The sequence below is a fragment of the Ambystoma mexicanum genome, chromosome 5p (genome assembly GCF_040938575.1).
Source record: "Ambystoma mexicanum isolate Mex_15411 chromosome 5p, UKY_AmexF1_1, whole genome shotgun sequence".
Lineage (NCBI taxonomy): Eukaryota > Metazoa > Chordata > Amphibia > Caudata > Ambystomatidae > Ambystoma > Ambystoma mexicanum.
Genome location: NC_090930.1, coordinates 200,236,455 through 200,259,728, shown reverse-complemented (window position 1 = coordinate 200,259,728; position 23,274 = coordinate 200,236,455). Strand labels below are relative to the sequence as shown.

General features: G+C 43.2%; 1 protein-coding gene across 1 annotated transcript in view; it reads left to right on the top strand.

Annotated features, from left to right (window-relative positions):
• NXT2 (nuclear transport factor 2 like export factor 2) overlaps nt 1–23,274 on the top strand; it is a 143,044-nt gene that overhangs the window by 49,193 nt on the left and 70,577 nt on the right. The window contains exon 3 of the mRNA XM_069612623.1: nt 20,083–20,227. Within this exon, the coding sequence (XP_069468724.1) occupies nt 20,083–20,227 (145 nt within the window). The remainder of the gene's footprint in view (nt 1–20,082; nt 20,228–23,274) is intronic.

Here is a 23,274-nt window from a genome sequence, read left to right as displayed (position 1 = left end):
AATTTAAAAATCTGCGAAATATGACTAGGATACATGGCCTTACCTTGACCAACAAACAGTTGGATTCAGCAAGCAGAGCAGTATGTTGCAGGAGAATAGGTGGGTGGCCACTGGTAGCACACTGATGGGTTTGCTCGAAGCGGTCACAGAAGTTCACGGATAGCACGACGACGAGCAGATTAGCGTAGATCTCAGTGGTTGCCAGGTAACACGTTCAGGAGTTGACTTGCAAAGCACAAAGATGTTCTCATGAGACATATCAAGTGGTTTATAAAGTATTAGAATTGTGAATGAATGACGTATGTATGTCGTGGTTTTAGGGTGGCGGCCTGCTTCAAGGGGAGGCCTGGCTGGAGACACGGGGTCTGAGGAGACCATGTGAACAATGGCCCCTTGGCGTGGGACACCTTTTGAAGTGTACATGTAGCTTGGCACCTTGGCCGTTTGCGCCCGTCACAGCCCCCCATGCCAGCACGCATCCACCGGCGCGAACCACCTTTGATAAAGGGGGGTGGGATGGATGTGCCTGGGGCGTGCAGATAAGGCACAGGAAGACTGCTGAATGGAGACACACTTATGTGGATTGCAGGGGGCGGCCTGCTTCAAGGGGAGGCCTGGCTGGAGACACGGGGTCGGAGGAGGCCATGTGACCGATGGCCCCTTGGCGTGGGATACCTTTTGAAGTGTACATGTATTTTGGCACCTTGACCTTTCGCGCCCCTGACAGCTCCCCATGCCAGCGCGCATCCACTGGCGCGAACCGCCTTTATATCAATATATAGTATATCGCCTTTATATCAATGATAGTATATCGTTGCTTATCAATAACAAATGCCACATACCGGAGATTCTTGTGAGCACAGACCCACACTTCAACCGGTGTATTATAGTGGTCAAGACCCTAAGGCCTGTATAATCCAATGGTAATTGTTAGTATAGATAATGTGTGACTTTTATAGAGACATAACTTACTGAAAGACTTTGAACAAGTGTTATTTAGTGCATGCATTATCGAGAATATGTTATGTTAGCTTAGATAGTGACCACCCTGCTTCACAGCGACCAGACCTTCACCCATTCGGAGCAATCATGTCTGACGATCATCCTTGAATGGAGACACACTTGATTCATTTAAAAAATCGAGACAACCGTTGTTAAAATATGTGGTGTTTTATTTTGTATCTTATTTTCATGACACAAAAATACAAGACTTTAAAGATTATACAGGTCAGGTTGCAGCACAGCGATAGAAAATCCCCTGTACTGACCGCTGTCACTCGGGAACGTTTCTCTAATGGCACGAACGGCACAGGCGGGTATCACTCTTCGAACGTGGTGTCCAAGCCTCCCGTGAAGCCACCATGTAAAGGAACGATAGGCCACCAGCCTGTACCACCTGTGAAAAGGAATGAAACGAACTGTTTTTAAATGACCAAGATAAGTTTAATAAACGTTTGTTGTCAATGACAATTCTTGTAACTAATGGCATTTTACACGGACAAATGCTATCTAGACAATGCACACTATTGAACGACTTACATGTGTTACAATGATATGTAGATGTAATTTTGGATATAGTAGAAGAACATGAAATAGGAGTGGCATGACGAGCAGAGTATACTTACTCGTTACTCGGATTACGAGGACGAACAGTTGCGCGAAGTTCGTGCATAAGCACCATCATTATTCTCAACACGGCCCGTGTGAGGCAGGCTGCCCTGAAGTCTGGCAGCTCGGTGATGCATTACGGTCGTGGCTCGCCTTCCGAAATGTAGGCCAGGCATCCCGAGTTTTCTCAGCAGCAGCAGTTCTCGTCCTCAGTTGGCATTAGCTCGCACCGATTGCATGTGCACCAGGTGGAGACGCCGTCCATTCGACTAGGCCCAGGCTCTTCATCTGTTGATTCGTCCTGCCAGCTGCCGTCCGAATCCCCATCGTTTTCGCGTGCCTCCCTTTCCAGTAGTTCCTCCTCGGTATACTCGGGCTCGTACATGTAGGGCATTATTGTAGCCATTGTGTGTTAAACAAACTAAAATAATTTATAGCGGTGGTAATGCTATCTGTTCACATGGGCTACAAGCGGCGAAGGTAGCTGACCAGAGCACTGAAACGAGTCACAGAATACTCAAAGTAACAGCTGAAGTGCAGCGAATGTTGACACGAGACGTGCTTTGGCGTTGGGAAATGGGCGGTACGAGTCTGCTGATGACAGGCTCAGGGGCGGGGGAATTGATTTAGTGCCGCAAAAGCAGGTCAGCCAGGGCGATCGGGGAAAAGATAGGATTATCAGAAAATGGCGGCTCCCTGGTGCTTGTTTTCGCGTGCGTTTAATGGACGAAAACTTTAAGGTCCATAGGAACGTTTTCTACAATCGAGCCACTTGGGCTTAAAAAAACATGGCCGACCCGTAGGGACAATAAAACATTTTACTAGACCATGACTTTAATTTTACAAGATTCAAAATAACAATTACTGACATGTAGATCCCCCAAATAAAATGCATACACAATTCATCTGTCAATTATCATGACTTATATCAATAGATATAAACACATGGATAGCCAGTAATGATCTAAAATCCTTGTGTAAAGGACTCCTTTAACATGACACATAGTGCTGATAAAGGGAACGAGTGCAATAATTATGGATGGATGGATGTGTGTGTGCCTGCAAGTAGACAATATCAAAATATTTCAGATTGATTCGTAATGAGCCTAAATGTAAATGGAAACAACCAGTCATGCCTAGCTTGGCTGGCCCCTGGACACTCGAGGAACATGCTTCCATGTTTCTTTTTTGTGTTTGCAGGAACCAGAATTTGGTCCCATTACATCCTGTGTACACAGAATGTTTAGTCGGATCTAAGATATCATTCTTCTCCTATGATCGGCAAACCTGCTTGGCAAGGTGTTTATTCTGTGAATTGTGTGTTTATAGTGTTTGTATGCTTTGTAATTCAGAATGTTCTCCTTCTGGTTACACCAATCCCATAATTTGCTTGAAATGTTACCCTGTTGGGATCCATTGGAGCCTATAATTTCCAGTACTGTGAAACACTCGGTGTACGTTCTGGTCATGATGGAAGAATAATCAGTTAAGCAGGCAAATTTCAGATCTTCATATAAAGATTTTTTTTGGTTTTGATTTAAGCTTTTATAACATTTTATTTATGTAAAACAATGGAATCTAAAGATTGGATGGCAAGTTTTCTTCTGATGAAGGCGATTGGTAAACTAGGGGGTAGACTTAAGGATCGCTATTATAAATCGGCCTCCAAATCAACTAAGGAGGGCTCGGACGGAAGCTTTAAATCTCTAGCCCATACAGATTTTTCCCTTGTGGCGTCTCATCAACGGACTTAACGTAAAAGCTCAAAAGTTTACATAGATCATTCGCTTCTGAGCAGCAAGTGAACTAGCTGCCACGCAGTCTTTCCAAAATTACCTTGGGCTTTCTTTTTGAGCCCAAGTGGACAATGTGATCTGATATGTTAGATACCATTTGATACTTACAGGTCTTCTTGTACTTCTACAAATCATTAGATGATTTGGTGGCATTCATTTTTCGGCTGTTATCTTTGAAGGATTCTAGTGCTACCATAGATCACGTTAGGTCAATTGGGGCGGAATCAAACATTATATAGTCTGCAAAAGCTAGTGCTCTTATGGTTAGAGTGCCAATTTTCGAAGGGAAGGATTGAATGCTTTCTGGAGTTAATCATGTCGGTTAAGTATAAACTAAGGAGGCACAGCTGAAACCACCCTTGCCTCTTTCCTGGCGATGTATGTGTTTCCCTGGTGATATTGCCAACCCTTATAAGTCTCACCTGAACTGTTGTATCCCTATTAAGAGCGATCAGAATGTTAAGTAGATTTGTGGGTATATGCCACTTGTATAGTTTGTTCCACAACAAAGCTCGATAAGCAGAGGTGAGAGCGGCGCAAGCCTTATATAATGGGCCGCTTAAATTATTAAGAGCTTTTTTGCTGAAGTAGACTTAAGATAATGCCATTCAGGGTACATCCCAGGCCTGCTTTAAACTTTTGTTTGATACGATATTGGCTTCAGAAGCCCATTTATCGAGTTCCTGCAGGTCAAGTCTTCCAATTGCAAGACGTCAGACTACAGTACCACAATGCAATCTTTTAGCCATTTAAGCCCACACAATGACAAAGTCCAGACTATGCTCTCTGCGTCCGTGGCTGCTGGGTGTTCCAGCACCGCCAATCCGACACTGCCTGCAGTTTCCAGCCTCTTTGACCCACAAGTCATTGCCGCTGCTGAACACCACTGCATTATTGGGACCTGTAGCCACTGCAAGGCATACATTAGTTTTCAAAAATTTCATGAATAGCAAACCAACCCATGTGATTAGCAATGTTGTACTAATATTTTTAATCTCACCAGAAGTTATTTGTACCCAAGAAGTAAAATGAGCAACAATACTGCAGTTTTGTGTACCACTGAAGTAAGGAATTGGTCAGGCCTTGAAAAATTCTTTAGAATTCTGCTTGATCTGCAAGTCGAGTAACTTCGTTTACCCACTCGGCCTAAGAGAAATGCACTCGATCTATGGCAACGGATGACAATAAATGTAAATGTGCTTGTAAAATGGTGCATGTCACCACAAACCCACTATGTTTGGCACGCTGCTGCCACCCAGAGACCAGCCATGCACAGTGAACTTATATTTGACATTTACTGAAAACAAAGAAAATGTTTTTAAAATAAATCTTCAAACATCCCCTTAGATGGTTCTTGCTCTGAGTGGGTGACAAGACTTTCCTAAGAAAATGGGTTAGTTGCATGAATGGACACAAACAAAAACATGATAAAAAAAGGATATGGAAACAGTCTGACGAGCTCTCTCCTGCAGGAGGTACTATGGAATGCTATCATAATCGTGGAGTAAAGCGAGCTCTGGAGGCTACCTACAGTGTGTGGTATTCCAGTAGATCCGTAGATGTATAGCCGGAATAGAGCTTTGCGTATACATTATGTAAGAGGAAAGTAAGAGACTAAGCATTTGGCTGCGTACCATGTACATTTTGAAATGTGTTCACTTGTTAATCTGATGCATCTTCACCAACAAAATCTAGTTGACACTATGAGATTTAGTTAACCTAAACTTTACTGTAAAGCATGGGCACAATGCAGTGTTTTACAGTAGCATTTCTTTCTCCCTTTCTCCCTTTCTCCCCAGGCTAACTTAAATATCTAGCTTTGCTACACAAGTGTAAATTTAATTGGCAAACCTACAAAATTTCATGCCAAATTGCTATGCGACACTACTTCTTTTATACTTTGCGCTGGCAGTTTCTTCCCTGGCATGGTGGCGTGCCTAAACACCCAGTTCTCACACAGAAAAGCATGGCTTGACCCTGTTGGGTCTTGAAAGATGAGAAGTAAAAGTATTTGATGTAACCCTGGCCCATCCGCCTAACAGGACCCTAGTGATTTAAGTCTTCTTCTCTGCTTTTATGAAATACCTTGTATAACTTAAACGTTTTGCTGCAGAAAACTTTGCATGAACACCCCTTTTTACAAATGGACAAATTGCGTGTAACCTCTGCTTTCTCTGTTCTCTTGGTTGGGTATTCCATTATTTTGGTACCCCCAGTGCTACAGATTTTGAAATAGAAATATTTGAAAGAAAGTAAATTGTTTCAACTAATAAAATAAATGTTTTTGATATTTATTTACACTTCCTTTATTCATGCACTTTAAAAGATACATTTCTTTTACCTCCTGATCGTACAGTAACAATAGTAGTTTCTTCCTGTGGCACATGTGTATGACTGGCCCAAACATATTCATCAAATTGTGCAACTGAAAGCAAGGGGGTCTAGAATGCATGTAAACCCTTCAAAGCTTCTCCAAGCTGTCACCTGCCTTTGTATCAAAAAAGGTTGGAGCCATCAAAGTGCATGTCCAGTAACCTTGATTGAACATCCGGGGCAAATTCAGACTTGCGTAACCATGCCAAACCTCTGTTTACTGTACTTGAACCCGTTTGCCGACCAACAGTCTGATGCATCAAGCCCCAATTGGAGGGATTGGCAAGAAGCCTCCTTGCCATCATTGATGATATTATTAAAACAGTTCCTCATTTCACTCTCAGTAATTTTTCTGCTGCCTGGGAATTTACATTCCATAAAGTATATACTTACCAGGGCACAAGATGCATTCATGGCTTTAAATGCCACGCTTCCCGCAGAAAATACACTTTTGGCTATTCCTTCGCATTTCTTATCCTATATCTGCTGGGATGGTTGGATAAGCTGTAGCTCTTGAAGAAGCTGCCTGTAGACACCTAAACTCTTTGAAGTAGGGTGCCTGGAGAGAGTCGGAGTCAATAGATGAAGGCCTGTACTTTTCTGCCAACTCCTTGCCCACAGCAGGAGTAGTATCTGGTTTTTGCTATTTCTCCAAAATTGGGTTTTTCAGAGCTCTGTGAAAAGGTAGTAAAGGCTCCTTAGGAGGACATCTGCCCAGGATGTCCGTAATGTCACCTTGAGTATTGTCATTTGCAGGACACCCTCAACCCAAATATCCTACCAGCCTGTTCATAATGGTTCTATATGCTGCATTAAGGTGAGCATTTACATCCGGCGTATCAAAATCCACCTCAAGTGATAGATGCCTCACTGGCATCTTTAAAGCAAGCAGCTAGATCCTACTCTGAAACATTCAGTGCTCCAAGACGTTCAGACACGAAGTGTATGATGTCGTCCTACTCTTCTTCGAAGAAAGACTTTGAAACAAATCCCTTTTAGATTGCGGTTTAAAACTCACAATTGGGTCAGGTCTACGTCGAAGGGCCATTAAACGTCGACTCCTTCGACAAAGTTGTCCCTGAAACCTTTGGCTTTGACGTCTCTGTGGTCGACGCCTTCGACACTATTCCAGATGACATCTCTGAGGCCTTCCTTGGGCGCGCACGATTTTGTGCCGATCTTGGAAGACGCAGTGGGATCGGTAGCCCTCTTTGGCCTTCGTAAACGCGTCCATTTTTTGACTCAACTTTCCGATTTTGCTGCAAGACAGTCTTTGGGACGAAGTACCCTGCACTTGTCGGGTGAGAGTCGGAAGACGTTGCCAACGTTTCTTTGACTTCTTTCTTGAAGCGGAAGAGTGACTTGGATTGCTCCTATATTTTTACCGATTGGAATGTTTGGAGCGTTTCTTGGATCTCTCTGGAGACTTTTCTCCGGTAGATCTCCGTCAGGTGTAGAAGATGTGGACTTAGAAACCGACCGACCTAGGGTGAGTTTTGACCGTCTTTTATTTTTTTAATTTTAAGTACTTACTAGTCATTGACTGGCAGGAGCGGCACTCAATGACTTTGTGCTCTTACCGAGACATCTGAGATCTATTCTGTGCAGATCTGTGATGGACATCTTCGGGTCACAGTCCACACATCTCTTAAAGCCCGTCTTCGGTGTAGATATTATAGAAACTCAACAATAAATTATGAAGTAGAATCACTGAGGCGAGTTGAACCATTCTGTGAACGTGCTGTGCATGTGGAAAAACGGAACTGAAGGAACGGGAGCAGTGTGTCATTTATACGGTCCTCTTCGTCTTGTCCGGATGCAAGAATGGTAAATGTCGAGGGACATCGACTCGATGGCGCACTGGGCCCTCTGTTATCAATTTCTTTTTTTTTTCTCTCCAAGACTACAAAGCAGGATATGGTTCTATCAGAGAGGTTATGTTATGTTGATTTTCATTTCATCGCAGTCCCATTCCACTTTCCAAATGTATTAATAAAATGCCATGGTTTCAAGATCTGTGAATACCAATTGGACTCCTGGCTAATATACAGCAACGAAAACAAGTATTGAACTATCCCCTGTTATGTAAGGAAGAAGCTTTCTTTTGCTCATTTGGAAGACACCTCTGCTTTTTGCATGTTCTTATTAATGCCCAACTCGATCTTGCTGGTCAAGCAACTCTTCTCTTTAGGGACCCCCCATGGATTATAATGTTGGAGCTACAGTTGAGATCACATTTTGTCAACATCCTGTTTGTTAAGCGGTTTTTCAGAACAAAACCTTTGTGGGGTTCTGTGAAGCCAACCTAGTGGACCTGTAAGTTTTTTTTTTTTTTTTTTTACATTTGCTCTAAATAGAATTTCACTTGTGAATGGGCGTGGGCAGCAGTAAGTCGTTGATTTATGGGGCTAGGGTTTTGATGGCAGGTAGAGTTGACCCCAATAGAGATTGACAGACCACACGTGTGTATATAAAAAAAATCTATATACTCCGAACACACTTCCATTAGTCAAAACACTGCAATATCTACATGCATACCAACACAGTTTGGTAACCAACATGGAGTTGCTTACCACTTCAGTATTCATACAGTTGAATAGGTGTATATATAATGCAACAGTTCCTAAAGTGGTGGAAAGGGTGGGGGGAAATTACAATGCAAGTCACAAGCCTTCTTCCAGGGATGAAAATGTAAAGCCGCAAGTTACTAGCAGAGCATGTAGTCCCTCACCCCTCAGTTCTCCTTATGCACACATTCCTTTCTCACCTAAAGTAGATTATCACTCGCCAGACGCTAATAACGAGTGCAACGTTTGACCGTGTCCAGGTGCGTTGCAAGTCAGCAACACTAGCCACGCAGGGGACTTTAGTCCCACAGGTTTAAATAGAGCCATTCAAGCACTCGCCCTCTACTGGATCAACCATAGAACCCAATAGGCTTGTCGTGGCTTGAAATGGTAGTTAGAAAGTTGAGAGTTTGTCTGAAAATTTGTAAGCCAAGGTACTTATTTAAAAGTTAAGGTTCCAGTAAAGAAAGGCAGACTACCAGTTCTTGCTGTTTGACTGTCCCCCCCCCCCTGCTCCCGACAGAATTCCTATGCCCAGACAACATCACCCATATATAGTTAAGCAGTCTAGCTTCCTGAACTCTAAACAGTAAAACCACCACCCTCATAGACCGAGGATTGTTGGGGACAACTGGGCTCACTGTTGGACTCTGCAGCAATGAGCGTCTGGTCACTGGTTTGAAGTATCTTCCCAACGTCCTATCTGGGCACCAGAAGGTGCCCCTAGGGTGAAGATGGCTTGAGCCTGAATCCAACAAGACAGAAAGGGCCCTCTGAAGCAACAGCATTTTAACATCGGACATTGTCTTTCAGAAACCAGGCAGCACAGTGATCAGACCTCTATTCCAGGTAGGCCTTCCCTGCAGTGAAAAATAAGAGGGCAAATATGTTTTACCAGTGCAGGGCATACTCCTTATAATTCCTTCTCCAAGCCATCACACTAATTCCCAAATTGGTCCCTTCCGAAAGATCGTACATCGGAGGAGGAAGAGGAGGAAGAAAAGGAAGAACCACAAGGGCCAATGCCACAAAGGGGTGAGGGGGACAGACTAGAAAATGGAAGGAACACAAAAGATGAGGGTGACGCACCATTTTCACGGGTGTAGTAAAGGTGGCAGTTAATGTAGCCGCTCTTTCCTTGAGAAGCCATTGAGATTTAGTGGATAACCTATCTTCCGAGGGGGTGGGGGGCTTTTGTCATTAATCCTCTTAAATGCACCTCCGCCTCCACCTCACCTTCAACATGGCAGTAGTTTAATGCCAAACTGTGGCCCGAGACACAAAATAGCCAACACATCAGAAGTAATGTCTTGCAGATTTTCCACATGTTTAGCAACGTACAAAGCATATATACACTTGAAAATTCGACAGACTGTGATAACGTGCCTTATTTCCAGTAACTGCCGGCACTGGCAATTTTATTGAATCTGATCATAAAAATACACCTAGATACCGGATACTGATGTATTTTTGAGGTTTTTTAATATGGAAAATACATCTTACAAATATGTGTTCAGAGATTTGAGACCGCCTACATAATCCTGACAAACTGCCCAGTCCCACTTCTCCTGACATTTTATTTAGGGATGTAAATTAAACTCCCTCCTATTGAGCCCAATCCGGGGACCAAGCAATCTGCCCAAAAAACTCTACTTTATATTCCTTAAATGACATTTCGCATTGGTCTTCTCAATACAACAGCTTTATCCGGCATAAAAATCTTTAGTATAAAATTCAGTTTTGACAATTTATACAAGCTAAGAAATACAATAAATTAGGAGTACAAATGTTAAAAACAATACAATAAAAACCTTGCATCAAACTATAAATGTATCGGGGCAAGTCCTAAACACGTCAAAAAAGGAAGTATATTACATCTTCGGCCAATATCCTTGTTATGAGGAGAGCACGCTCGCAACCCCTTTATTAAAAACACTTCCCATGTGTCTCTGCCTTAATAACCAGGCTCGATGTACATAGCGTGCTGCTGGAAGAACAATTTTCCTGTCGCAGGAGCACATTAGAAGTTGCATAGCTGCCTTCGTGTCACACACTCCCAGTGCGGTAAATAAGGATTTCAGGTACACTCCCCTTAAATCTATAGTAACGGGACATATTAGCATACAATGTGTTAATGTTTCATTGGTAGAAGCACACAGTGGGCATAGCCAAATCTCGTTATTAACCAAATGCGGGTGTTTCATGCTGTATGCAATATCCTCAGATTCATTAATGCATATAGAGAACGCCCATGGGGGGGTTGAATTTCATCAATGAAGCTAAGCAAGTTTCCTGTCATTCTGCTGTGTGGGAACTCCGGCACTTTCTTCAGGTGGGCCCATTGGTCTTCCAGCCTTTCCATAGCTTTGCTTTAAGCTCCGTTTTAGCAGACTTATTGCAATTCAGTGAATTGTCCCAGAGAGCTCTCTCGTCCCACCTACATAGATGTTTTATGTGGGCCAACCTGCCACAACTCTTTGCCCCTTTTCAAAAGTAGAACATTTTCAGAACCTCCCGTATGTTGTCAGGCCCGGAGCAGACCAAAGTCTGACACACCGGCTTGAGAGCAATCTGGTTGGATATGTAAAAAACACTAAGGAGCACTCGCACCAGGGTTGTCAGCACTAGTGGTTAGCAGCAGTAATTCTTTCAAGAACGTATTCTCAGTACTTGGACCGATTTGGAATAGCCCCACAGCTCAGCACCTTAAAGTGCCACTGGTATGGCTTGCTTATCGTGTAATTCTAGTGCCGGGGAAATTGCCCCACTACCATGGCTAGATAAAGAATGTATTTCGCCGCTGTACTTCGCCATGCTAACCTCAGCCTTAAATTTGCCCAGACCAGCCACCCGACTCGTGGAACCCGATTCCCGGATAATCAAAATATTTGACTTGTTCCAACCTTATGCCATCTGCCGTTATTTTCAAAGGAAATATTGGAAATTGGTTTTATTTGCCATTTCACGCTTCAAAACGGATAACAATGATTCATTCACTGCACATTTTTTTTGATGTAGTGTTTTCCTCTTTTGATCTTAGTTTTTCCATAGAAGTCTGGCCCAATTCTAGTCATATTTACTGTATATGACGTAGCATTAGTCAGGCCTAGGATCTTGCACCATATTATACCTCCAAGTGTATTAGCCCAAGTATCATGCACTCCTTAAGTTGTTTCTAAGGCGTACATTATACTGGATATTCATTTTTGCCTATACATGGTTACCAACCCAACCAGGGTACACCCAGCACCACATATACATTTATTAACCGCCTGGATGCGGGTTATGGCCTTTGATTGACATATTTTCAGTAGATCAGCAGCATCCCTCTGTGAACTAATCTCATAGCCAAGATAACCATATCCTGTCACTTTCTCCATCTTTCCCACTCTCGTTATAATAACATGCTCATCTCCTCTGTTTACCAAAACACATACATTTGGATTTGGCCATATTAATAGTGAGGCCATTTGTAGAGGGGTATTCCACAAGTGCTTGTGCACTGCTGACAATTCCTACAAAGGTGCTATCAAATATAACACGATTGTTACATATGCAAGCCACAGGTTTTTGGCCTGCTCCAGTCTATGATATAGAATTTGTAACGCACCTAAGCACAAGTGTTTGAAGGCGCTACGAGGTAAGGAAGGGGGCACAGAGACAACCATCTTACTGGGCCAAGTGACATTGAGATCGCGCAAGTGCAAAGATGAAAAAGGACGAGGGCAAGCACACTTCCCTGCTTAACACCTCGAACAATAGGAATTGGATCTGAAAGCTCCCCTGAACAATTTAACTTAACTCTGGCCATGCTGTCCTGATGTACAGTTGACCTGCATAGAGCAATTCTTTAGCCATACCCATCTTCTCCCATTTTGCCCAGAATTTGGCACGATCAATCACGTACAATCGAATGCAGCTACAACATCATAAATAAAACCTACAAATGGAGGGTGTCTTTCTTTCTTGCCTACTGTATTAAGGAATTCAAAATAGATATCTTATGTCATAGACAACCCTTTGCGGAACCCTGTTTGATAACATGTCAAAACCCATTCCTTAACCATTTCACTAAATCCCGCAATAAGCATGTCACAAAAAATGTTGCTCGAGATACCCATTAGAGAAAGGAGACTATAATTAAAAGGCTCCCTTCTATCACCCTTCTTCTGCACTGGGATCAGATTTGCCTGCCTCTAAGAACTTGAAACGTCCCCACATTTTATTACCATATAAAACAGAGTAACTTGAATATTAGACCATAAAGTCGGGTTTGACCTGGGGCTCGAGAGGGTATAAGGTCTTTCATGATTTTATAGATGTTTTCACGCTCAAAGCCTATCTTAAGAGGACCCTTTTTTATAGGTGACCAATTCTGTGCTGCCCCAAATTTCTTTTTGAGGAATTCACCCCAAGCAGGGCCATTTACCTCACATATTAAAGCATTTTCAGTATCCTTATGTCTCGGGTTAAAAGTATGCCACCATTATTTAACATCCCAGGTAAGTGCAGTACTCCTGCTTCTTGACCTATCTGTAGCGTTCGACTTGGTCGACCACAAGATCCTAGGGAAACACCTCACAGACTCTGCACACTTCTCCCATGAGGCCACCACCTGTATAACATCATTCCTTGCGGGCCGAGCCATGAGGGTCTTCTCAGACCAGGCATCAGCCACTCCGTCCCCTATTGGCTATGGCGTTCCACAAGGCTCATGTACCTCCCCCACACTCTACAACTTTTTCACCTTACAAAAGTTTAATGACCTAGAAGATTTCGGCATAACGTTCACCTACTATGCCGATGATGCACAAATTCTTCTTCTTCTTACTGGTGACTACGCACATGACCTCACAGCACTGCAAAACACATATGCCATCATCCAAACCTGGATGGCAGCAAACAGCCTTTGTCTCAATGGAGACAAAACTGAAATCTTACTGGTTGGCCCGAAGGAGACCCTAAAAAGACTAGACAAGAACTATTGCAGTTTCAAAATAGAGAACACTGTAGTCACAGTCTCGACTGCTGTAAAATCTCTTGGAGTCTTCTTGGACTCAGCCCTCTCTATGGATAGACAAGTCAGCTATATCTCCTCCTCAGCAGCACTCGCAACTAAAATTATCAATGCAGAAAGAAAACGTACCTCTCAGTCAAAAATGGTCTCAACAATGCCAGAGCAACTATAGGTGCAAAACTAGACTATTGTAATGTCCTCCTACTCGGCACATCCGCCAAAAACATCAACAGGTTACAAATCGCTCAAAACAATGCACTTACAGCAGCTCTCAGCATTCCCAAGAGAGAACACATCTCTCAGGCAAGAAAAGACGCCCACTGGCTACCCATCAGAGAGCGCATACTCAAGACACTTACAATAACCCACAGATGCCTATCCCAATCGGCACCCACTTATCTAGTGGAACGAATACACCAAGTCCAAACACTCAGACCTAAACTCAGACCTAAACGTAACATATTCTCCCACCAGCTCACTATTCCTACCTTTTTAATAGAACTAAAGCCGGTGGCTCTAGTTTCAAGGATGTACTAGCACCAAAATCCTGGAACTCAGTTCCACTTGAACTTCGAACAGAAACATCCATCATGGCTTTTAGAAAGGCATTGAAAACCAAACTATTCAAGTAAACGGCATCTGCTCCGCTGTCTTCCCTGTAACTTTGGAGCAAGAGCAGCGTATGTACCTAACCACTGAACTTGTACCCAAGTATTGTAACTATGTTGCCAAGGGAAAATGCTGTAACAACGCCTCGATGCCTTTCTAAATGGAAATAAATATAGCTCTTGCCTCTCTATTTCGATCAGAGGCTTGATAAAGCTTAAGCCAATTTATATAATGATTTTTCACTCTTCTGATTTCTATCCTTTTTATCTTTCATTCGCTATGCAAATATTTACACCTCAAGGCGTCTCTTCTTTTTCTCTTCTTTAATAACTTTATCATACCTATGCACATGTTTACTCTCAACCTTCCTAGTACTACAACCTCCTTTTATCTGATAGCGTGAGGCCCTTTGAGTTATCCATTTCACCACCAAACCTAACCATTTCTATTCTTCTTGCAATGTAATCCTATAAATAGTGATTGCTTTTACATCACAGTCTGACCAACTTATCTGATTTGCACTCTCGTTCACCTGAACCACACCCACCCTATCATAATGCAGTATTTTTCCACACTTAATGATAAGCAGAAGTATGGCATGATCACTATACTGATTAAAACAAACAGAGCTCTTCGGATATAGGGTGCATCTGGTCACACTGATGCACATAATCAGTGGTACTCTCCTTAGCCTCATTTCTCCATCTCTATGCTGGTGGAACGCCCCACATCCCCGCTCCACTACAAATACACATCTCATGATCCTAGCAAAATTCAACCCATAACCAGGCCACTGTAGCAGATTTTGACCTACTTTTCATACTGTATACCCCCTCACCCTCTTTACGCATAGTATAGTTAAAGCAACTTGCGTTGAAATCACCTCCAACTAAAATCCAATATTTGCAACTCTTTTCTACCAGGTCTGATATTATTTCAACAATGATGGTTTGAGATGAATCTGTACAATGCCTGCCCAGAGAGTTGTGCACATTAATAACAATCCATTGCAGGTAGCTGCTACAATCTCCACAGCCAGCACATTAATTCTCAGACTTTACTTCACACATTCTCAAACGATTAGCACATATCGTTATCAACCCATCAAACGGGTGACCCCTAATACCTCTTCTGGTGGTCTAACACGTGTATAACCATCAAATGCTGCATCCTCCATGAGCCAGGATTCTTGGAGAAGTATTATATCAACTGAGCAATTGAACCTTTTCAATAAACCAGTGTGCAAGGTCCCTAGTGTTGCATAACTTTCATTTTTCCCGATGATCAGGGTTTCAACAGCGACATAGGAAGAAACAATATGTGTTTTAGTAGCAGAGTCAATAGCAGGTTGTATTCCTTTTCTTGAAGGAAGCATCTTCTTTGGCAGGCACTTGTCTTTCTCTGCTACTAGGTGCCCTTTACTACTTTCACCACTACTGCTTACCATCGTTTTTCTGGCAGTCTGAACAATGTGAAACCCCTACTGCAATACAGAAGTCTCATTTAATCGATGAGTGCCACCACTTCATAGGTTCGTTCAGTGAACTGTTGTTGCAGGCCTACTATAACCATCAAATTGGTCCACATAGCTAACATCGTAGCTTTTCAATAGTCTTAATGCATGGACATGGCAATGTAGAACTTCTAATAACTGTTAACTCCTCACCATCAAAGAGTGTAGTTCTTGTAAATGAAGGTATGGCTAAGGCTTTAGACTTCGACCAAGCCTCCTGGGATGTAATTAAGGACAGGTTCTGTCCATCCCCTCTCATAGCTCCATCGCCCTCCAAAATCAGATCTCATTGGCCTCCATAATAGTCTCATCTATCTCCAAATCACTTTTCCTCCATCATAACTGACTCCCCTCTCACCACTTCTTTAACACAACCCTTTGAAGTTGTCGGCATGTCAGGGCCATCACTTTGTTGTTGCTTTATAAGCCAGTTAGTTAGGGCACGCTTGAGTCGCCAGGCGGCCTTCTTACAAGCTTTCTTTACTATTGGTCCCAAAGGATCATTTTCCTGTTGAACTTCCAAAACAAAGTTCCGTAGCAACTGGACATTCCACCAGTTTATCTGCATTTTTCAGTTTGTCCTCCATTTTCTTCTTCCTACTTTAGTTTCTAGAGAGAATTGTATCAAATACTGGTTCCTTCACTGTGCTCTCTTCAGCTTGCACTTTACCTGTGCTGTCCTCTGTCACAAACGTACCCTCTTTCGGCAGATTCAACTGAACCACTTCTAGGTAAGTATCATTTTTATGTTCCCCTATGTTATGGGACATTTGTATAGCACGTTTACCATTGGTATGATTTCAAAGCGCTGTGGGTTGAACGCCCTCGGGGCCAGTAGTCCAGGTCAGTGGAGAGAGTAGGGTCGTAAATAGTGCTTGGGTGCACTTGGTATGTGTGCAGCGAGGGTGGATTGAGTGGTGTGTAGCTGTATTCTAGTGCTAGGTGTGGTGCTGTGGTCATGTCAGATCAGTAGTATGTGTGCAGCAAGGCCAAGTATACTTGGGTGGCTGTATTCTGGCGGTTGTGGGGCTTGTGAATAGGATTGTGTGCAGCTAGGCAGATTTTATTTTTTTACTTTTTTTTTTTCATGGGGTATAGCTGCGTTCTAAAGACGGTTGATAGTTCGAGGGGTGTAAGTATGTGTGCAGCTAGGCTGAATTATTCGAGGGGTATAGCTGCATTCTATTGTTGGTGCAGAGGGGAAAATTAGCATATTGGTATGTTTGAGTGTCTGTACGTAATGGAGGGAGTCCCTGTTCCTGATAACCTTCCAGTGCCTGTCAGGGTGACTGTATCTCCCTTTTTGCCAAGGGTTATCCCACATAACATTAGCATTATTTTTGCCCCTGACACCAGATCTCGGCGGTGAGGCCTTATAGCATAGTCTGCACTTTGCATGGTCCCAGCAGCCCAAAGGTTGAAGACTCATAATATTGTCTCTAGAGTTTTTTTATGTTTGATGCCCATGTTAACGGGAAGAAGAAACCCCACAATGGAGTAGGGTGGAATCAAGGTCTTATCCTTTACTGTGTTTTTGTCTGTGTACTTGGTTTGACTGTCTTTTACTCCAATGCAATCCTAAAATAAATATATGTACATATATCTAAAGTAGATTGTGTTATTATAGTATTTATTGAGTGCGGACCTAGCTTCGATAAGCAACAGAGTGCTTTACAGAGGTATACACCAATACAGATACATAACAGTGCGCTTTACAGAGGTGTACAACATTAAAGATGAATAACCAAGTGCTTTTCAGATGTACAGCGGGGGGTAGAGGACAGAGGGAGGGGTCCAGTTGTACCGGGTGGCGGGGAGGAGAGGGACGGAGTCTTCTAGCAAGTCAGGTGGCGCGAGGTGCAACATGATGGCCTAGGTGTTAAGGAGAGACTCCTTGAAGAGGTGGGTCGTCTTTTCTGAATTGAGTGTGGGGGAGAGTCTGGTGCAGACGGGGAGGAGTTTCCATCGTCTTGGTGCATAGGCAGGGAAGTCCTGTTTTCTGGTCCTTTCATTTTTGCAGCAGCAGATTCCATTGATGTGGTTTGTTGTGTTTGGGACTAATTGCACTTTGAACACAGCCCCACCCCTCATAAAACTGAAGTGTTTCCCCTTCAGAGTTTTGGTCAACTTGGCCAAAGATGGGTCTCATCGCACACCTCTCCAGTGGGCTGGGGGAACCCTCCCTAACATGCTGCCACACAGTTCGGCGCAGCGTGAAGTAAACGGAGTTAAACATGTAGAGGTGCAAGCTGCCAGCCAGCCATAGAAATTCTCTCCACCTCAATTCTACATTTTAATTCAGCACACCAGGTCTTACTCCCTAAGAGGCCATTATCACTAACCAATGGCTGGTGGCGAGTGCACATTGCTCCCCGACGTGAATATAATGCTTGAGCCAGTAACTGGGAATGCCGACAATGGATTTGAAGCAAAGCAACCCAAGTTAAGTTACTGTGCACACCATTGGGCGCCACAACACACAGGTCCCCCAGAACACGGCAACATCAACCGTGTTTAGGGATAGCACTTAAAGTACAGGCAAACAGAATACCCACCTATGTAATTTGCATATTGCAGACTAGTCGAACGTGCAAGGGTCAAGAAGACCCATAATGAACTTGTCAGTTTGCTACCCTGCTGTCTGAGAAATGGACGGTTTCCAAACTCTGAAGAATCGAGTTTAAACAATATTGATCAAAAACGTGGTAAACCAACACACAGAGGCACTTCTGTAAACACCCAGTGAATTGGGCAAGGAAAAGGGCAGTGAGGCAGTGCGCTTACTCCACTACGCATGGCTCAGTCCGACTTCTCGGACTATTTAGTCAATGAGCCATGTCCTGTAATACCAAACATGAGTGCACAGTGGGTTTGGTTAAGAGCCAGGGTCACCTGGGGGCTGGATCACTAATAATAAAAGTTATCCTCCCCTTGCATGTAACTAATTTCCAACAGGGTGAGACTAGTGAACCAATTTCAACACATGGCTCAACCAGTCTGTATTAAGCCAGCCACACACTAGCATGTTTTCCCATTGGTTCCTAGCCAAAGAATATTCATAATCAAGAACTCCCACTCTACAACACAACTTGCGTGTACCACACACGGTAAGCACCCAGAACATCATGCACTACTTTTGACTAGCCAACACGTGGCTAGGTACCTAAACCTACAACTAATACGATTTTCCTTCTTTCTCGCCTTTTCCTTGGTGCCACCCACTTAACAATTTGAAATGTACTGACCTCACTAGACATCTGTTTTCAACCATGTCACGATAACTGTAACCACTCAAATGTAAACCTCCTGTACACTTTGTCACTCATTGCAATGCTATCAACATGCATTAAACATGTATAAACCAACAACTGTCACATCAAATATGCACATCCACATGTCACAAAACAACCGAACTAAACACCTTTAACATTGGAATCTTCACTTCCACTTCACCTTGGTTTTCACTAAACTGGTGTGGTTCTTTATCCATTGCACATCATGTATGCTCAAGGTACGCTTGAAATTATGGATAGTCCTCTGACCTCCTTCGAGCAGTGCGATGCAAAAAAGCACATCGTCTGCAGGTTGCAGCAGACCACACACCACTGGAGAACCAGGCCTAACAAATGGAGGACACAGGACGATAGTCCCTAACAGCACTAGATCCTGCTGCAACTAGAGAATGGATGCCCCTGTATGGAGTGCAGCTCTCGTGTAGAAACAACACTAAGCTCCACATTAACCAACAAGGGCACACCTGTGCCTTCACCTGCTTCCTGGGAACTGGGATGAGTTCGTTCCTATAGGCCTTACCCCGGGGTTGAGTCAGCTGCTTTTTCTTGAACCTTCTGCACAGTGCAGCGAGGCCAGCACGCTGCTTAAGAACGCAGGGACGGATCACCAGAGTTGGGAGCTGATTTGAACTGTTTTTAAGCCTCACATTACAGCGACTATCTTGAAGCTCTGCTCTCTAAAAGGCCCCACCCCACACTTGTGAAATACTCAATGCTTCTTAAAGCAGTACCTTAAGCTTTTAATGAAACGTTGGCCACTGGTGCTTTTTGAAGACTTGTATAAAGACCTGAAGGAGAAGGCTTTTTCTACTTTCCGATCTATTTGTAGGCCACACAGTGGGTTGTAATTGAAAAATAAATGCATCTGTGTAATTTTCTTCTTCGGCAACTAAGCTGCTATGACTTGCCACGTGCATTGAGGGTCGCATCAAGAATAATGAACACGATTTAAAGTCAATCGGAAATGACTTCAGGGAGGTGTACACTGAATGTTTTGCTAGTTTTCATCAACATGCTATCACACTATTTTAAGATATTGGACCAACCTGTTCCTTTTCTTTAAAAGCTATTTTATGCTTTAGCTAAAGACATTACCGCTCATCTTTTCATACTCTTCAGTTGTCTCAAGCTCGTTAAATTATTTTTTATCAACAAAGTGTGCACAGAGAAAGATGTGTGACATAGACATGACATGGTTTATTTTCAAGTACAGTTGCATCAGAAAGGAATATTGTCTAAAACTGCACGACTGTCTGCCATTGTGGCATTTGCTAACATGTTTATCATCATCATCATCATCCTTTAGGTGCTAAGTAAACTCTATCTTGACAAGGCAACTTTAGTGTGGAATGGAAATGCAGTGTCCGGACAAGAGGCTCTGATGGAGTTCTTTGACATGTTGCCTTCCAGTGAGTTCCAGATCAATGTTTTGGACTGTCAACCAGTTCACGGTAAGATTTTGTATGTCGGACCTATGTGGCATGAAGTATATAACCCTGGGATATTGCCGCTTCTGTGAAAATGTAGCTGCACAAAGGTGCAATGTACAGGCTGTGGCTTTTGTCCCTTGTGTCAGTGGTGGTAGGTGGGGTGTAAAAACATAGCCCCAATAGGGACCGTGTGATCCGAAAAAGGGGTTCAATTTCCTTTTTACATAACTGGTCAAAGAAAAGATTTAAAGCTGTGTTAGTTCAGTTTTAAAGGACACAACAAAAAAAAGTTTCGATACCTCTTTATTGGAATATTATGGGGAAAATGCATAAGCTTTTTAAGTCCCATAGACGTCTTCATCGAATGGTCGCATAAACAACAAAAAAACAGTGCTGGACATGTTCAAATGGAAAAAACAAGGGAAAACAGTTTTCATGTTATAGTCCACGGGCTGCAGGAAAATGTATGCAAGAAATTCAGTCCTCCAATGCCAACCTTCTCTACAGGGCAATACATTTGAGAAAAGAACATGACTAGTCAAAATAGTCAATTTTACAGTGAAATTTAAAGAACATAAATTAAGGGGGGCGGGGGGAGTATTCACATGATAATCGAATAGCACAGATGCCTCATTTGCCTCGGCGCATGCGCATTTCTCGAGAGTAAATGTGTGCATCAGTAAATTGTGTGCATTATGGAAACAGAAACCACCCTGAAGCACTGCCTGAGAAAGTGTGCCGCTACTACCTTGGGATAATGCCATTCGTGTGCCAGTAGAATCTAGACGCGTTTTATATTTTGGGGAATAACCGCACACATTTGAAAACTGAGCCTCGAAATATAGATTCCCAAATACTAAATTCTAATCTAAAAGCCCGATCACTCTCTAGCCAGCAAAATAGCAAAAAGTCAGGTGCAGTCTATCTATACCAAAAGCCTGCGCATAGCAGTAACCTATTTACAAACCATCTCGGCCTATACGTTGTAGCAGTAACTAAATCCAGAAGTGTAACACCTCTTGGTTTCCTAGTAATATGTGCCTGCGTACCTCATGACTGTTGGGCACTACAGCACCTCACCAGCGCCAATAAAAGCTCTTACATGGGTAGGTAATTTAGAGAAATGTGGATTGAGGCGGACGTCTCCATTGTGCTTCACCTACAAATACGCCTTTTCCTAGATTTCACCCATAAGCTCGCTGGTGGCTTTTAAATCATCGATGCACATGCTCTTAAAGCTTCATAGTAGGTTTCATTTGACTCGCATTTTAATATATTTAGCTGATCACTAGGGTCCCCATAGAGCTAATCTGTTATGATTGTGAAAGCTTCAGTAATAATTTTAGGCAATTTGTCAAGTTACTCTAAGGGAGAAACTAACCCCAAACGTACTTGCTGATATGGAAGAAGACATTTTCTAACCTATGAAAAGAAATCCTTGCCATTGTTTTTTTTTTGTTTGTTTTGTTTTTAAAAACATTTTTTTAACGGTCATGAGGAGTACCTGCTTTAATCTTTCACAAGTTAAATGGACACAGATCTACATGTAAGGTGTACAGTGTTGTATACCAAGCTTTTTGACCGATACTAAAACAAAGGTAATCTTGACCACAATAAAGACATGATTGTCTGACCAATATCCAAGTATTGATTCTATGTTAAGGGTGCAACATAAATTCATAGAATAGTTAATTCAGCTGTAACAAACTTTTGGTTTTCTAAGAATTCAAAACTACGGAACATTCACGCCAAAAGATGCCTGCAACAGCTCTGTTAACTTGCCGACACTGACTGCTTTAAAAAAAAAAAAAAGAAACACTTCTTTTCCCTCAATTATCAAAAGACATTGGTTTTCAATCCATATTGTAACTCTTATGAAGCTAACTTTATTGCGGAACACAAAGAACACACAACTTAATCCATGTGCTTTTATTTCTGACATTAAAAGCAGAGATGACATGACCATAATGGGTAATTGGGTGGTGTGAGAAACCTGAAGGTGTCTCACTTACTAGTCCCCTGGGATCTGTCTTCCAGGTGGCCAGGACACGGCCTTCGCTATTGGATCCAGTTCCTGTGGGTGGACCAGTGCGGGAGAATCACCTGGAGGTTGGGTTCTCGGGGAGTGGAAGTGGGACACTGAAGGGTGAGATGCGGTATTCCCTTCCTGTCCAGTAAGATTCTTATACACTCTACCCCGCCCCTTTTTCCAACACACTCACCCTGTGAGCGACAATGGACTAATATCAGAGCTGTTTACCTGTGATGGCCCAATGCAAGGGTCGGGCAAAATCAGGCAATTGCCGACAACTACACACACCCGACTGCCCTTTCCCTTCCCTACTGGGATAAAAGGTGGAGCACAAGACTACACTCTGAGCAAGGCCGAATGCACGAGGAAGCAGCTATTCCAGGACGGCAGTTTAAATGGAGGAGAAAGGCGGGCAGTCTTGCCCTTTGCAACCCAGACCCGCAAAGTCTCTGACAAAAGAAACACAAGACCAGGAATCGCAGCTAGCAAATAGTGTGACGGATGTTGGCGGTACAGGGCACCCTCCCGCACTGAGCCAGGGCGGGAGACGCGGTCGCCATGGTACTGTTGTTGAATCCAGCGGCGAAAGAAACACCAATTAGTTCAGCACAGCCGGTGAGTCAGAAGAACTGGACAGTGGGCCGGACTGTTAGACTCAAGGTTGCAGTGGCAACATTAAGCAGATTAAGAGACAGAGGTCTTTGTGAACGAACTTGTTGCCAGAGATAGTGGTCTGGCACCACGTGGGTGCTAATTTGAAGGCCTCTGTTGGGGTACCCCTCTCCTGAACAAGGAAGGTATTGAACAGCAAAATAGTGAAACTGCCAATACCAAGAGGCCATAGAGAAGGCCGGCATGAGGTGTCAGGGTGGTCATACAAAGGTAAAGCCAAACCCCTTTTACAATCGAAAACCCTTGACACGTTGTGGAAAGTGTGAGTCCGACTAAGAGAATTGTGAGGCGGGCGTTTGCACCCGGCAAAGGGGAATGATGTGTGAACCGGTCGTTGTAAATTAACACGCCCTTGCCATAGGCT